The 18,049-nt window shown below is 37.0% G+C and overlaps 3 protein-coding genes across 3 annotated transcripts; all 3 read left to right on the forward strand.

The window, feature by feature from the left end:
- The first annotated feature begins 138 nt into the window (after positions 1-138).
- On the forward strand, positions 139-1,968 carry LOC139483057 (uncharacterized). Its single transcript, XM_071267083.1, has one exon. The coding sequence runs from the start codon at positions 139-141 to the stop codon at positions 1,966-1,968; it is 1,830 nt and encodes a 609-aa protein (XP_071123184.1).
- Positions 1,969-1,992: 24 nt separating this feature from the next.
- LOC139483058 (uncharacterized) lies at positions 1,993-3,186 on the forward strand. The gene has a single exon (XM_071267084.1). It carries the CDS (start codon positions 1,993-1,995, stop codon positions 3,184-3,186), a length of 1,194 nt encoding a protein of 397 aa, XP_071123185.1.
- A 1,045-nt stretch (positions 3,187-4,231) lies between these two features.
- Positions 4,232-5,617, forward strand: LOC139483059 (uncharacterized). Its single transcript, XM_071267085.1, has one exon. The coding sequence runs from the start codon at positions 4,232-4,234 to the stop codon at positions 5,615-5,617; it is 1,386 nt and encodes a 461-aa protein (XP_071123186.1).
- The last annotated feature ends 12,432 nt before the right edge of the window (positions 5,618-18,049 follow it).

Raw genomic sequence — 18,049 nt, forward strand, 5'->3', positions numbered from 1 at the left:
ATAATACTGGAGCTATGGAAACTACTAGACGGAGAATAAATAGGCGGAAATACGTACTTGTATATTAAATGTAATGGCTGAACAGTTGTTGTAATATCGTTGCCTGAACTATCATCTATATTTATGGTGCCTTGACCAATGGATCTCGTAAAATTGAAATCAGTCCGATCGGGGAACAGAAGCGCTGTTACCAGATTATTCCGAAGATTAGATGAAGCGAAGGAAAATTCGAATTTCGACGAAGAAGAAGTTATTGCAACACTCGGAAAACTAGTGCAAAAACAAACATTGTTTGAGGACTTAAACGAACAAATTCTAAAGTTAACAGAACCGGAAAATGTGGAAAATGAGATTATTGATTCAGACGAATATTCAGTGGATATGGAAACGAAGATTCGCCACATACGTAAGTTCATACAAAATGTCCACACACCACAGTCACGTCATATTGATTCACATACAACAACCCACACATTAAATCCAGAAACTATACCGTTTGTTCCAACGCACAACATAGCCAACCCACACAACGCACAGTCGTTTGAGAACCCGTCTGTACAAGCCAGTCATACGTTCAACACACAGCAAAGTACATTTTCGTCAGCTAGTAGTCACCGCCTACCAAAACTTTCGCTTCCAATATTCTCAGGCAACATCTTAGAATGGCAAACTTTCTGGGACTCATATGAGTCGGCCGTACACCTTAACTTGTCACTTACAAATGTACAAAAATTCAATTACTTGAAAGCACAGCTAGAACATGAAGCACTAGATTCTATAGCAGGGTTCGCACTAACAAATGTAAACTACGATGAAGCCGTAAATTTATTAAAAGAGAGGTTCGGTCAACAAGACAAAATCATAAATGCATACATGCAGGCATTATTAGAAATCCCTTCGCCCAGAAATAATCTAACAAGCTTACGAAGTTTTTACGATAAAATGGAAAGTTACGTCAGGGGATTAGAAGCTTTAGGTCAGACACAAGAAACATACGGTACTCTGCTTGTTCCGATTATTATGAAGAAATTACCCGGGGAAGTCAGACAACATCTCGCGCGAGAACATAGAATACAAACTTGGGTATTACGGGACCTCCGTAAAAGCATTTTAGATGAAATAAATATAATAGACGCAGGACAAGAGATAGAGTCGACAAACCATTTGCCCACAACATCGTCTTTCTGTGCCGGAGCGAAATCGGCAAAATCCAAATCTTTCAAGATTATTGAGACAAGACCTTGTGTATTTTGTCATGAAATACACGCACCTACCCAGTGCAGTAAAATAACCGACACAGAATCCCGTATGATGATAGTAAAACGTGATAAGTTATGCTTTAACTGCCTCGGTAAACACAGAATAAATGAATGTAAATCTAAACATACATGTAGAAATTGTGGTAAGAAACACCATACAAGCTTGTGTAATGCACGTCCAACAAACAACATAAAACCAGTGAATGAGGTAAACAATAGAAACGGGAGTAGTAACTCAGCGCATACGAACTTCCACGCGAAAGATAACCAGAACAGCAACCCGTCAAACCCGTCATCGACAAACGTTCAACTCGTAAATGAACTTCATGATACAGAAGAAGATACTACCATTTTGTATTCTCAATCGACAGAATCGCGATCAAATGTACTATTGAAAACCGCCGTATCTCAAGTAGGTTCGAATCAGCACTTTATCGATACGAATATTCTTTTTGACGAAGGAGCTCAAAGATCGTTTTTGACGCAGAACTTAGCGAATAAACTCAATTTACAGATAGAAGGAACAGAGATAATACATTTATCGGCATTTGGAGGTGAAGAGAAAAACACGAGACACTTAGAAAAGACAACAATCTATCTGAAAACCGATGCAGGACACGTATTGCCAATCAAAGTACTGATAGTACCGATGATCGCCACGCCTCTACAGAATCACATACGTAATATTGATACACAGAACGGTTATTAACGTGGTTTGAAGTTAGCACACACGATGACGCAGCAAGATTCATTAGAGATATCGTTGCTTGTAGGTGCAGATCACTACTGGGACATTGTAGAAGACCATATTGTACGGGGAAACGGTCCGACCGCCGTGAAATCTAAGATAGGATATTTGCTTTCGGGACCTTCATACAGTAAGAAAACTAACACGTCGAAAACTAGCATGTTTAATATTCTAATATCACACAAAGATGAAGAATACAATTTAGAGAGATTTTGGAATTTAGAATCAATAGGTATAAATAGTAAGGAGTTAGACGAAGACGACGATGACTACATTAAAGCATATCAGGCCAGATCAATTGAGTTCAGAGAAAATAAGTATTTCGCTAGGTTACCATGGAAACAGGATCATGATGAATTGCCTACAAATTTAGCAGTCACGAAAAGAAGGACAGAAAACGTCATTAAAAGACTTACCCAAAAACCTTATATGTTAAAGAAGTACGGGAACATTATACAAGAACAGGAACGAAGGGGATTCATAGAGAGAGTGGATGAAACAGCTGAAAGTCAAGAAAAAATACACTATATTCCTCACCATCCAGTACAGAAGGAATCAAGCACTACGCCTATCCGAATCGTTTATGACTGCAGTTGCCGCCAGTCGGCTTATTCGCCTAGTTTGAATGACTGCCTCTTGGACATACCGCCGAAACTAAACGACCTGACAAAAATCCTGATGAGATTTAGAGCCAACCCTGTCGCCATAACAACGGATATTGAAAAGGCCTTTTTACATGTTGGATTAAACGAAGATGACCGAGACGCTACACGTTTCTTGTGGCTCAGTAACCCATCCGACCCAACAAGTAATCTACAGACTTACAGGTTCAAATCCGTCCTTTTCGGAGCGACTTGTTCGCCGTTTATGCTTAACGCCACGATACTGAAACATTTACAACGTTACAACAGTACAACATCTACATTGATGGAAAGAGACTTGTACGTGGACAACATTCTGACAAGTTTACAGAACGAGGATGAAGCTAATACGTATTATAAGGAAGCGAGAACAATGATGAAGGAAGCCGGATTCAACCTACGATCGTGGACATCGAACAGTGAAAATATACGCACGCTAGCTAAGACGGAAAATGTACTAGATAAGGACATCAACACAAAAGTACTTGGTATGTTATGGAATAGCATATCTGATGATCTGATGTACCAGAAATGTTAGATTCAACTACGAGACATTGTAACAAAAAGGGAGATTTTGAAATATTCTTCGAAAATATACGATCCACTTGGAATACTCAGCCCCGTAACAATACGAGCAAAGATGCTCATACAGGAGCTATGGAAAAGTAAACTTGATTGGGATGAACCAGTTCCGGAAAACTTTAAGGCTACTTGGATTAATGTAGCAAGCGACTTAGAGAAAGCGACACAAATCGTATTTCCGAGATATTATTTCTCCGTTAATTCTACTTCGGAACAATTTGAACTACATGTATTTTGCGATGCAAGTCCAAAAGCGTATGGAGCGACTGCATATCTGAACAACGGAACCGAAACCACGCTAGTGATGGCGAAAAGCAGAGTAGCGCCAGTGAAAAACCTAACATTACCGCAACTAGAACTTATGGCCGCAGTTATTGGAACTAGACTAGCGTCACATGTAAAATCGACTTTTGAATGTAAAAACGTGTTTTTCTGGTCGGATAGCTGCATAGTATTACACTGGTTAAAATCGTCGAAACCGTTAAAACGATTTATTGCCAATCGAGTGCGAGAAATAACGGAATCTACAAATCAACATGAATGGAGATATTGTCCTACAGAATACAATCCAGCAGATCTCTTAACACGAAGAATTGACGCCGATCAATACATCAATAGTGTCATTTGGAAAAAAAGGACCAAATTGGTTAACGAATCAGACAAAATGGCCAGAAATAACTCCAACAAGTAAAGCAGTATTGACAATTACAGGAGAAAACGACGACGAGGAATTTCTAAACAATGACGTTCATACTGATAACTATGGTATTGGTAACATCATAGACATTTCGAAATATGGGACTTTCAGGAAATTGATTCGAGTAACCGCTTACGTTCGTCGGTTCATATCTAATTGCCGATTTACCAAACATCTAAGAAAAAGTGGAGTCTTGACGACAAATGATATTAATACCGCGGTGCGTTCATGGATATTAGATTGCCAAAAATCTTCATATTCCGCCGAAATAAAAAGTTTACAGGACACACGAAATAAAAACACAATGAAATATCCAAGAATAAGACAATTAGGACTCTTCATAGATGACGATGGCCTTGTGAGATGCAACGGAAGGATTCACAATGCACCGATTTCAGAGAATACTAAATTTCCATATCTTATACCTGCAAATTATCCACTTACCAAACTGATAGTGATGGACGCACACGAACGTTCACTCCATTCTGGACTAAATGCTACGCTTACTTATGTACGACAATCGTATTGGGTACCGACACTTCGACAATTTGTTAAGAAGTTATTAAACAAATGTGTAACTTGCCGCAAAGTTATGGGAAAATCTTACAACAAACCGGATCCGCCACCCCTACCGAAAATAAGAGTACAGGAAGCTTCGCCATTTACCGTCACAGGAGTCGATTATACAGGTGCTTTATACATAAAAAACTCAGAAGGAACTTTAAGGAAAGCGTATATATGTTTATTTACATGCGCATCGACAAGAGCAGTTCACCTCGAAGTAGTTCCAAACTTGAGCGAACATTCATTTATTCAGGCATTTCGACGCTTTGTTAGCCGTAAATCTTTGCCTAAAATTCTAGTATCTGACAATGCAACTACATTCATTGCAGGATCTGCAGAAAAAAAAAGATTATGTGAATCGGATATAGTTAAAGATACTTTATCAACACACGGTGTAGAGTGGAGATTCATACCGAAACGTGCACCTTGGTATGGTGGATTTTGGGAGCGCTTGATTGCTCTGACGAAGACAAGTTTGAAGAAAGTGCTTGGACGATCCCAAGTAAACATGGAAACACTTCAAACAGTTGTTACGGAAATAGAAACTATCTTAAATGACAGACCGCTAACATATCCATCGTCCAATATCAAAGACTGTGAAGCTTTAACTCCGTCTCATCTACTATACGGAAGGCGCATTTCAACATTACCGTACCCGCAATCAAAAATTGAGAATATCCTAGACCCGACTTACATGGGACATAAAGATCTTAATAAAAGTGTATACAGACAAACACAATTGATTCAACATTTCTGGAAAAGATGGAAATCCGAATACCATACGTCTTTACGCGAATTTCATAGGACAATCGGAAAAAATGAACAATTAATAAATACAGGAGACATCGTACAAATTCACAACGAATGTCCGAGGATAAACTGGAAAATTGGGATCGTAATCGAACTAGCCAGAGGTAATGATGGACTTGTAAGATCAGCACGAATAAGGACCAGCACAGGAGAAACTACAAGACCGATCGCAAAATTATATCCGTTGGAAGTAACACAAACGATGACAAACAACTCCAACTTTCCAATTGGTGAACAGGAACATATGGAGGACAGACCGAAACGAAAAGCTAGTCTAAAAGCCCGTGAGACGATACAGAAGTGGATTCACCAGTGATGTTAGCGATGAACATTAACAATTACACGTTTTATTGCAAAGTTGAATTTTATTTTATTTCATGAGAGACTTTAATTGAATTTAATCGCTAAATGTAATTTCCGTTTTTATATGATTTGCTCAGTATTACAAAGAAAAACACAACGCGAGAGACAATTTCAAAGTGATATTATTTTTAATGGACAATTGAGATTTTTAGAAAATTGTGATAATTTTTACTTTTTCGCGGCCCCAGTATGTTGAGATTATCGCGGGAACATAACGTTCCAACTATTGTACATGTCTATTGTCGACGTCGTATTGTCAGTGACGTCGCCTTGGGCGGAAATACGTACTTGTATATTAAATGTAATGGCTGAACAGTTGTTGTAATATCGTTGCCTGAACTATCATCTATAGATATATACCTTAATCAGATTGAAGGAGCTCTGGAAATGTTTTTCAAATTTCCTAATTGTTTGGTTTTCCCTTACAATGAATAAAATAGCTTAGATGATGACAATATTGAATTTAAGTTGATTTTAATATTTCAATTAAATTGTCTAATAACTTTTATAGTATTGTATTTGAGTTGAGGTTGATGTTGAAGTTGATAATGATGTTGAAGTTGATGATGATGTTGAAGTTGATGATGATGTTGAAGTTGATAATGATGTTGAAGTTGATAATGATGTTGAAGTTGATAATGATGTTGAAGTTGATAATGTTGTTGAAGTTGATAATGATATTGATTTTGTAGTTGATGTTATTTAAAATGTTTATTCTTGCCGTTAAATTTGTCATGCGGTAAATGTTATGGCGGATTACCAGTCGCGCAACTAGTTACTCTACTGGTAATTTTGGCCGAATTTACTTTAAGCTGCTATGGATTACCCAGTGGCTCCTGATATAACTTTATTACTGCTGGATCGACCTTCAGTAATTCAATCGTCATCAAGTTTTGATTGACAAGTTGGTTGTGTTTCTTAGTTGCAATAAATGCCATGACAAATTTACAGCCAAATAAATCTTAATTTCTTTATGCCTTTGATTCATAGTTTAATTGTTAGATTCATTACATCATAAGGTCAAACAATGAGATTAAATAATTATACCTACAAGTACACTTGACATTTTATCTAGCTAAGGCCTCCTTTTCAATCTATGTGCGCGTATATATATATATATATATATATACAATAATAGAATTTAATTCAATAATAATTAAATTCGGTTATTGTAATTATATAACTTGGTATGATTTTAATTGCCGGTGTGTTTGATTCATTTTTTACTGGTCACTTTTATATGCTAATTAGTTTAGCCCGCGAAATGTTAGTCCGTGCAATTTACCTCGTGTAGTTTGGTCATTTGGATTCAAACCTTACACGGAGCTTGACCAAAGCTATAAGATTTACCCGCCCTCACAGTTTCCCATTATGAATTTTTTCTGCTGCTTTTCATTTATCTTTTCAGTTTTGGAAGAATGATTATAACCAGCGTCATGGCATAAATGACAGACTCGAGTTTAGTGCTTTCGTTTATTGTGAATGGACAGGCCGAATTTACTTTAAGCTGCTATGGATTACCCAGTGGCTCCTGATATAACTTTATTACTGCTGGATCGACCTTCTGTAATTCAATCGTCATCAAGTTTTGATTGACAAGTTGGTTGTGTTTCTTAGTTGCAATAAATGCCATGACAAATTTACAGCCAAATAAATCTTAATTTCTTTATACCTTTGATTCATAGTTTAATTGTTAGATTCATTACATCATAAGGTCAAACAATGAGATTACATAATCGTACCTACAAGTACACTTGACATTTTATCTAGCTAAGGCCTCCTTTTCAATCTATGTGCGCGTATATATAAATGTAACAATAACATCTTCGTGCCTTATATATCATGTACTGCAGTACGCCGCTAGATTAAAACTGACGTGGAAAGGTAACACACGGCCAGCGAAAGCTCTTTTTTTTTAAGAGCCCAGGTGGACGTGTGGTCTAGCGGGACGGCTGCAGTGCAGGCGATTTGGTGTCACGATATCAAAGTAGCATGGGTTCGAATCCCGGCGAGGGAAGAACCAAAAATTTGCGAAAGCAAATTTACAGATCTAACATTGTTGGGTTGATGTTTAGACGAGTTGTATATACATTATGTACACAGCCATGTATCACCATCATTGATGGCGATCCGATGGATACATCTGTTGCAGGGTTGTCACTGACTCAGACGTACTTATAAATATAATTATTTTCTGTGACTGTATCTTACATTAATTTGTAGGATCCTTTACTATAGATAATTTAGCTGATCTGTAACAATAACATCTTCGTGCCTTATATATCATGTACTGCAGTACGCCGCTAGATTAAAACTGACGTTGAAAGGTAACACACGGCCAGCGAAAGCTCTTTTTTTAAGAGCCAATGTGGTCGTGTGGTCTAGCGGGACAGCTGCAGTGCAGGCGATTTGGTGTCACGATATCACAGTAGCATGGGTTCGAATCCCGGCGAGGGAAGAACCAAAAATTTGCGAAAGCAAATTAACAGATCTAACATTGTTGGGTTGATGTTTAGACGAGTTGTATATACATTATGTACACAGCCATGTATCACCATCATTGATGGCGATCCGATGGATACATCTGTTGTAGGGTTGTCACTGACTCAGACGTACTTATAAATATAATTATTTTCTGTGACTGTATCTTACATTAATTTGTAGGATCCTTTACTATAGATAATTTAGCTGATCTGTAACAATAACATCTTCGTGCCTTATATATCATGTACTGCAGTACGCCGCTAGATTAAAACTGACGTGGAAAGGTAACACACGGCCAGCGAAAGCTCTTTTTTTTAAGAGCCCAGGTGGTCGTGTGGTCTAGCGGGACGACTGCAGTGCAGGCGATTTGGTGTCACGATATCACAGTAGCATGGGTTCGAATCCCGGCGAGGGAAGAACCAAAAATTTGCGAAAGCAAATTTACAGATCTAACATTGTTGGGTTGATGTTTAGACGAGTTGTATATACATTATGTACACAGCCATGTATCACCATCATTGATGGCGATCCGATGGATACATCTGTTGTAGGGTTGTCACTGACTCAGACGTACTTATAAATATAATTATTTTCTGTGACTGTATCTTACATTAATTTGTAGGATCCTTTACTATAGATTATTTAGCTGATCTGTAACAATAACATCTTCGTGCCTTATATATCATGTACTGCAGTACGCTGCTAGATTAAAACTGACGTGGAAAGGTAACACACGGCCAGCGAAAGCTCTTTTTTTAAGAGCCCAGGTGGTCGTGTGGTCTAGCGGGACGGCTGCAGTGCAGGCCATTTGGTGTCACGATATCACAGTAGCATGGGTTCGAATCCCGGCGAGGGAAGAACCAAAAATTTGCGAAAGCAAATTTACAGATCTAACATTGTTGGGTTGATGTTTAGACGAGTTGTATATACATTATGTACACAGCCATGTATCACCATCATTGATGGCGATCCGATGGATACATCTGTTGCAGGGTTGTCACTGACTCAGACGTACTTATAAATATAATTATTTTCTGTGACTGTATCTTACATTAATTTGTAGGATCCTTTACTATAGATAATTTAGCTGATCTGTAACAATAACATCTTCGTGCCTTATATATCATGTACTGCAGTACGCCGCTAGATTAAAACTGACGTGGAAAGGTAACACACGGCCAGCGAAAGCTCTTTTTTTTTAAGAGCCCAGGTGGTCGTGTGGTCTAGCGGGACGACTGCAGTGCAGGCGATTTGGTGTCACGATATCACAGTAGCATGGGTTCGAATCCCGGCGAGGGAAGAACCAAAAATTTGCGAAAGCAAATTTACAGATCTAACATTGTTGGGTTGATGTTTAGACGAGTTGTATATACATTATGTACACAGCCATGTATCACCATCATTGATGGCGATCCGATGGATACATCTGTTGTAGGGTTGTCACTGACTCAGACGTACTTATAAATATAATTATTTTTTGTGACTGTATCTTACATTAATTTGTAGGATCCTTTACTATAGATAATTTAGCTGATCTGTAACAATAACATCTTCGTGCCTTATATATCATGTACTGCAGTACGCCGCTAGATTAAAACTGACGTGGAAAGGTAACACACGGCCAGCGAAAGCTCTTTTTTTAAGAGCCCAGGTGGTCGTGTGGTCTAGCGGGACGGCTGCAGTGCAGGCGATTTGGTGTCACGATATCACAGTAGCATGGGTTCGAATCCCGGCGAGGGAAGAACCAAAAATTTGCGAAAGCAAATTTACAGATCTAACATTGTTGGGTTGATGTTTAGACGAGTTGTATATACATTATGTACACAGCCATGTATCACCATCATTGATGGCGATCCGATGGATACATCTGTTGTAGGGTTGTCACTGACTCAGACGTACTTATATATATATATATATATATATATATATATATATATACAATAACACATGGGTTATGTTATAGTATGTTATTCGAACTCATACCGTCAAAGTACTAGTATTTAGAATAAATATATTTTCTTAACTTGATGTCGGTGTATAAGGCAAACAGTTTTTTAATTTAATTTTCTTGGCATTAGGTTGTCATTTTGTGTACCCAAGGCAGGAGAAGAAAGTCAACGATGGATCACTGTGAATGTATTGATGTAATATATGTTTTGATTTGTTTATAACAGCAGGGTGTATAATTACAGTATTGTTTAAGCGAACAGCGATATTGTATCTATATCGTGTCGTCATTTTCGATATCGACGATATCGACATATGGGTACATCTTGGACATGATTGCTTTTTTCCAAATAAATGAGATAAAAAAATAAAAAAATAAACAAACAAATTTCCTGGTGGAGTTTTAATTTCCCGAGAGTATTACCAGCCCAGTAGTCAGCACTTCTGTGCTGACATGAATTGCCACTGATATGGTCAAATTTATAAATTAACTGTGTACAAACTATTTTGAATTTTTTAAATACTAAGGCTTTTCTACCTCAGGAATAAATTACCTTAGCTGTATTTGGCAAAACTTTTAGGAATTCGGATCATCAATGCTCTTCAACTTTATACTTTTTTGGCCTTTTTAACCTTTTGGGATTCGAGCGTCACTGATGAGTCTTTTGTAGACAAAACGCGCGTCTGGCGTAAATACAAAATTTAATCCTGGTATCTATGATTAGTTTATTTCCTGACAAGATGTTATATAAAAGCTTGGTTTTAATATACAATGTTATACATGGTATGTTTAGTATATGAGATGAAAAGATATAAGGTATATGACTTTATTTTTCGTTAAAAAAAATTAAATTTAGTTTTAAAATTGAGAATGGAAATGGAGAATGTGTCAAAGAGACAACAACCCGACCAAATAAAAAACAACAGCAGAGGGTCACCAACAGGTCTTCAATTTAGCGAGAAATTCCCGCACCCGGAGGCGTCCCTCAGCTGGCCCCTAAACAATTATATTCTAGTCCAGTGATAATGAACGCCATACTAATTTCCAAATTGTACACAAGAAACTAAAATTAAAATAATACAAGACTAACAAAGGCCAGAGGCTCCTGACTTGGGACAGGCGCAAAAATGCGGCGGGGTTAAACATGTTTGTGAGATCTCAACCCTCCCCCTATACCTCTAACCAATGTAGAAAAGTAAACGCATAACAATACGCACATTAAAATTCAGTTCAAGAGAAGTCCGAGTCTGATGTCAGAAGATGTAACCAAAGAAAATAAACAAAATGACAATAATACATAAATAACAACAAACTACTAGCAGTTAACTGACATGCCAGCTCCAGACTTCAATTAAACTGACTGAAAGATTATGATTTCATCATATGAACATCAGGCACAATCCTTCCCGTTAGGGGTTTAGTATCATACCATCATAACATATATGAGAAGAACATAACCCGTGTCATGCCAATAACTGTTTTTAGAATAAATGTGTTTAGTTCCGATGCAAAGACCTTATCAGTGACTCAATATTAACGCCAAAATATGCAATCTTTAATGACTTGACAACAGTATCGTAATTATATCCTTTCTTAATAAGTCTATTCAAAGGTTTTGTAAGTTTCTGAGGTGAATACTGACAACTTTGTGCTTTATAAAAAATATTTCCATAAAATATTGGATGTGAAATACCTGAACGTATTAGAAGTCTGCATGTTGAGCTATATTTACGAATGATGTCTTTATACCGATGATAAAATTTAGTAAATGCTTATATTCCAAAATACAGAATAAAGCCGTTTTTTTTTAGCATACCAATGCAAATATCAAAGAAAATGCATACATGGAATCTGGATATACAGATATAAAAATTCTGGTTATTGCATTGAAAACGACATTTTGAGACTATATTCATTTCTATATGTCCGGGTTTATTCGAGTGATTTTACAAATTTCCTATCGCTTAAAATGGTATGTGTCAGTGTTTTTATGACCCAACTACGATATTAGAGGGGCATTATGTTTTCTGGTCTGTGCCTCCGTTCGTCCGTGCGTCCGTTCGTCCGTTCGCCTGTCTGTGCGTCTGTCCGTTCGCTTCAGGTTAAAGTTTTTGGTCAAGGTAGTTTTTGAAGAAGTTGAAGTCCAATCAACTTGAAACTTAGTACACATGTTCCCCATGCTATGATCTTTCTAATTTTAATGCCAAATTATAATTTTGACCCCAATTTCACGGTCAACTGAACATAGAAAATGATAGTGCGAGTGGGGCATCCGTGTACTATGGACACATTCTTGTTTTAGGTTAAGAAACAATTTAAAAAAATCAAGTTAAGGCACGAAAGCAATGCATCGGTTTGCTAATGGTGTACAAATACTTACATTTTATAATAAACTCATAGATACCAGAATTGAAATTTTGTATTTACGCCATACGCACGTTTCGTCTACAAAACACTCATCAGTGACGCTCGAAAAAAAAGAGTTAATAGGCCAAATAAAGTACAAAGTTGAATGCATTGAGGAACAAAAATTCCTAAAAGTTTTGCAAAGAACAGCTTAGGTAATCTATTCCTGTGGTATAAAAGCCTTAGTATTTCAAAAATTCTAAGTTTTGTAAGCAGTTAATTTATATCTATGACCGTATCAATGATAATTCATGACAACACAGAAGTGCTAACTACTGAATAAGCTGCTGATACCCTCGGGGAACAAAAAAAAACTCCACTTGCATTGGTACGACCTAGTGGTTGTAAATAAACTCATCATAGATACCAGGATTAAATTTTGTATTGATGCCAGACGCTTATTTCGTCTATAAAAAACTCATCTGTGACGTTCGAATAAAAGAAAGTTAAAATGGCCAAATATAGTATCGTTCATTTGTATATATTTAACACCTTATGCGTAAGGTCCAACCATGGTCCGAGTAATTAATCCTATAAACGTTAAGCAGTAATTTCGTAAGGCGTATATGTCATAATTAAAGAGTTTCTAAAAATTAAATTTTGACTTAGACAAGACTTTTGTTCATCTTAAATCATAACGTGATTAATGAAAACAAAATGAATTTCACTCAGCTGAAGTTAGAATTACATGTAAAGTAGAAATTTCTACATGTTCATTATTAATTTGTCATAGCGAAACACAGTATTTCAACTCCGAATATATTTATGGCACACAAAGTTTAACTTTTCAAAGATTTAAACTGTAAAAAGTTAAACTTTATGTGCCATAAATCATTTAAAATGAGAATATAGTATCACCATCCCAGTATTCGGCACTTTTTGTGCTGACATGTATTATCATGATATGGTTATATTGGTACATTAACTGTTTAAAAAATTTAAAATTTTTGAAAAACAAAGGCTTTTCTACCTCAGACATAGACTACCTTAGCTGCATTTGGCATAACTTTTAGGAATTTTGGTCCTTAATGCTTTTCAACTTCGTACTTTATTTGGCCTTTTTAACTATTTTGGATTCGAGCGTCACTGATGAGTCTTTTGTAGACGAAACGCGCGTCTGGCGTCTATACAAAATGTAGTCCTGGTATCTATGATGAGTTTATTTACAACCACTTGGTCGATGCCGCTGCTGGTGAAGATTTATTTCACCGAGGATATCACCAGCCCAGTAGTCGGCACTTTTTGTGCTTACATGAATTATCATTGATATGGTTATATTGGTAAATTAACTGTTTACAAAATTTAGAACTTTTGAAAAACTAAGGATTTTTTACATCAGGCATAGATTACCTTAGATGCATTTAGCATAACTTTTAGGAATTTTGGTCCTTAATGCTCTTCAACTTCGTACTTTATTTGGGCTTTTTAGCTATTTTGGATTCGAGCGTCATTGATGAGTCTTTTGTAGACGAAACGCGCGTCTGGCGTATATAAAAAATGTAGTCCTGGTATCTATGATGAGTTTATTTACAGTGAAGAAATTTTCTAGTCAATAATAAAATTGAATAAAATATGTTCTATTTCTGTTATGTCACTGTTTGTGTTCTAAAAGGAACAATTACAAAATGACTGAAAATACTTAAAGCTGCTTGTCTAAACAAACCATTTCATATGGTGAACATTCAAATAAATAACATCATAAATCTATGCACAATTCAAACACTGCATGTACTTGTCATATAATACACATAAAAATATCAACAACCAAATTCTTATACAAGAAGGATTAGGGGCTGGTGCCTTACATCCCCCCCCCCCCAATAAAACATTTAACGTCCTCGCAAATGTTTATACAACAAAATACATAATTATGTTAATATAATGTTTCAATATTTCAGGTTGAAAGTCACAGATCAACAGTTTAACTGCAGTCCATTATAAACCAGAAAAATGTTTTAAAGAGCATATATTAATACTACACTTTGTAATTACAACTATGCCTCGTCATCGAATTGACAATTACTCAGGGAAACCAGGAATGAGTACATGTACTATGGACTTAACATCTAGATTACTTCAGAATACTAAACAACAAATATATACTTCTCCTAATAATGATTGAAATTACTATATATTATTCTACAAGAAAATTTAGAAAGTTTCTCATGGTATGACGGAATATGAAGAAACCTTAGGCTGTTAATCACAGATGGTATAGTCATGAGTTGAGTATAAGAGAATTAATCATTACAATTAAATTTCTTTCTAAAATATATCTAAAATGGCAGACTAAAACTTTGAATATTTCAAAAATTACACCACAAGCCTTACAATCTAACTGACCACTCAAAAGAATATAATTCTAGCTGTACAAATTCACTAAACATTTTTTTCTTTTCAATACGAAATTCAAATGTCAAATCAGTTAGACTTTATAAATAATTTTTTTATTAGCTTTTGATACTAAAACAAGTTAGTTAAAATTTTAATTATTTAATAACAATTACTGCAGGTAGGCCAAAATTAAAAAGTTAAAGAGAATAAGCAAATACATATAAAATTAATAGTGATAGTTAATTACAGTTTTCTTTATCATCAGGATTTTTCTTTTCTACCACGGATTTCACTTTCGGTTGGCGTTGTTGTGGTTTGGGTCTGTCCAAGTATGGCTTCCTTCTTATTGGTTTGAATGGGCGGTTAGACAGGTTAGACAACCTGTATTGGATGGTCTGTTGGCGACCTTGCACCTTTTCAAAATGTCTAACCTGCCCATGCAGGTAAGCAATATCTGTTGAGAGTGTTTGAATTGCCTTAGTGTTGTGTGCTATTTCCTTAAATAACAATTCTTGAGTTGTGGTGAAAGTAGATAATGCCGTCAAGATTTGCTGGTTCAAGTTAGGTGTAGGAGGTTGGGTAAAAGAAGGTTGAGGAGTCTGCACTACTGGTTGAGGTTTCAGGTGCATCAGATCCCAAAATATGTGGTAGGATGTACTCAGCGTCTTCATTCTGTATTAAATCCTGATCAAAGATGTACTGGAATGATGGTGATATTTCAGTAGAGTAGGGATCTTGATCAGGAGTTGACGTACATGTAGTTGACATAGGTGTTTCCGGTCTCATGGAAGATTCTTGGTATGTCCTGGTAGTGGTGGTTAGTACAGTGGAGTATAGGTTGGCAGAAGTTACAGGTGATAAAGATGTTGATGCGGTGGGTGTCTCTAACGGCAAGAAGTGAGAAATGGTAGATGAGATTGTTGTAGAATGGTCTGCAACGGAGGTCATCGTAACATCTGGCATACAAAAATCATACAGGTCATCCATTGGAGTGCTGGACTCCAATGACATGACCCGGTTAGCCGCCAGTCCTACTGTCGCGGCAGGGACTTCAACAATTGAAGATGGCACTGCAGGGCTGACAGGTGAGGCAAGGCGGCGTAGGGAGGCTGCTCCCACACAAACCGGGGGTCCCAACCTAGACTGCAGGGAAGTCTATGGTGTAGCACCAGCAACATGGTAGTTGCTGCCAGTAGGGTAAGGGTGAGTGACTGTGTAAGCTGCCACCCTTACTGGAGCCGGGGTATGGACATAGTGAGTGGATAGTAGAGCTGATGCTCTCACTTGAGCCTGGGTCTGATTAGGGCGAGTGGCTGGTGGAGCCACTGCCTTTACAGGAGGCTGGGTCTGCTTTGGATGGTTGAAAGGTAGAGCTGCTGCCCCTACTGGAGTAGCTAGAGGACTTGCCCGGACCTTGGATGCCCAATGCCTCTGTTAATCCAAAGCTAGCAAGACCTCGTAGTCCGGAAAGTCTTGTACATCATTGAAAAGATGTGGTTGTGAACTGGTGAACAAGTACTCAAATCTCCTCTGAATCTGTTGTCTGTAATGCACAAGTTCCTTTGATTTACATGGGACATAAAGGTGTCCACATGTTTGTAAAGTGCTTTCGGATATTCACATATGTACATACAGAGGGTACAGAAAAACGGAGCCACCTCTAGGGCCAGGTGTCTCTTGAAGATATGGGCCTCCATACGGGTCATCACAGCCACGTAGGCTTCTTCTGTGGGGACATTTCAAACACCTGAAGGCCAAGCCTCTTTTTGACATTTTTTTTTTTGCGAATTTGTGCAGACATCTGAAAAAAATAAGGGCAGATAAAAGTCTCATAATAGAAAACATGACCTTGTGGCAAAAGTGTTAAATTCTGTAAACCGTTAGTGATATTTCCCTGATCAAAGTTAAAGTTCATGTATAGAAAACAATGGAAAAGTTGGCATAAAGGTATTAGACTTTAGTCTAATTATAAAACAATGATCAACATGATCAAAGTTCATACGACTTTGCAAAATTTGAAGTTGTTAAACTTTAAAAGTACATGTGACCTCCCTTTGTCAAGTATATAGCAATAGTGATAGCACAATACTTCGACTTAAGTTCAAGTCAAACTTATTGTCAAAGACAATAGTTACACATGGGACATAGGATTTCAACAAACACATTTTATAATGTTTTGTGTATAATGTGAATACACAATTCAAATAACAAAACTAAACAATGTGTTGACTCAGTATTGACTCTTCAAAAGATGTCATACTTTAATGTTTCAACTTTTTAATCCATTTGGGGACCATTATATGGTTTCAGTTTGTCATGATTAACAACTTTCCTTTTGGTATGGGCATCTATTTGAATTTCATAATGCAGGTCATTGATTTTTTGGGTCACTAGACAAGGACCATTAAAAAGGGGTTGTAATTTGGGACATATTCCTTTCCTTTTAATCTCATTACGGTACCACACCTTATCTGAGACTCTATATGGTTTTATTATCATAAAAGTCTTTTCGCCTGTTACATGTTACTTCCAAATGTTTTTGTGCAACAGTGTGCACGTTGCATTCGTTCTTTTATTTTAATGCATGATTGCCCCATGAAGTATCAGCTTCATTTGGGTCCAGGGTGCCCTTTATGTAGTAAATCATATGGAAGTCTAACTTCCCTTCCTAATATAAGTATATTTGGGGTCAAACATGTAGACTCATTTGTGCTAGCTCTGTATGCACCAGCTAAACAGCCCAAGTTCATGTCCCATTTGGTCTGTTCTCTCCTAAGATCAGATTTTATCATAGATATAATACTACAGTTAAATCTTCTGTTTGTCCATTATATTTCGGATTTCTAGTGCTTGTCCTAGTTTTTCTTATTGCAAGAATTTAACATAATTCCTGAAAAATTTGGTGGCTTTCATAGGCTCGACCTTGGTCAGAATGAATAGCCAAGGGACTGCCAAAACGACATAAGACTTCATTCAAAATCAACTGTGCACATACAACAGCAGTTTGGTCTTTAACATGAAAAACCTAAACCCACTTGGTAAAAGAGTGGGTTACAGTTAAAATAAATTTATTGCCTCTAGGTGTTGTGGGTAAGGGACCTAGAAAATCAGTGGCTAACTATCAAGTGGTGCACCAACAGGCATAGTTCCTAGTTGGGCTTTTGCTGACTTATGAGGGTGTTTATTTGCACCACATATGTCACATTGGCTTAT

Source organism: Mytilus edulis, chromosome 7 (assembly GCF_963676685.1).
Source record: "Mytilus edulis chromosome 7, xbMytEdul2.2, whole genome shotgun sequence".
Classification (NCBI taxonomy): domain Eukaryota; kingdom Metazoa; phylum Mollusca; class Bivalvia; order Mytilida; family Mytilidae; genus Mytilus; species Mytilus edulis.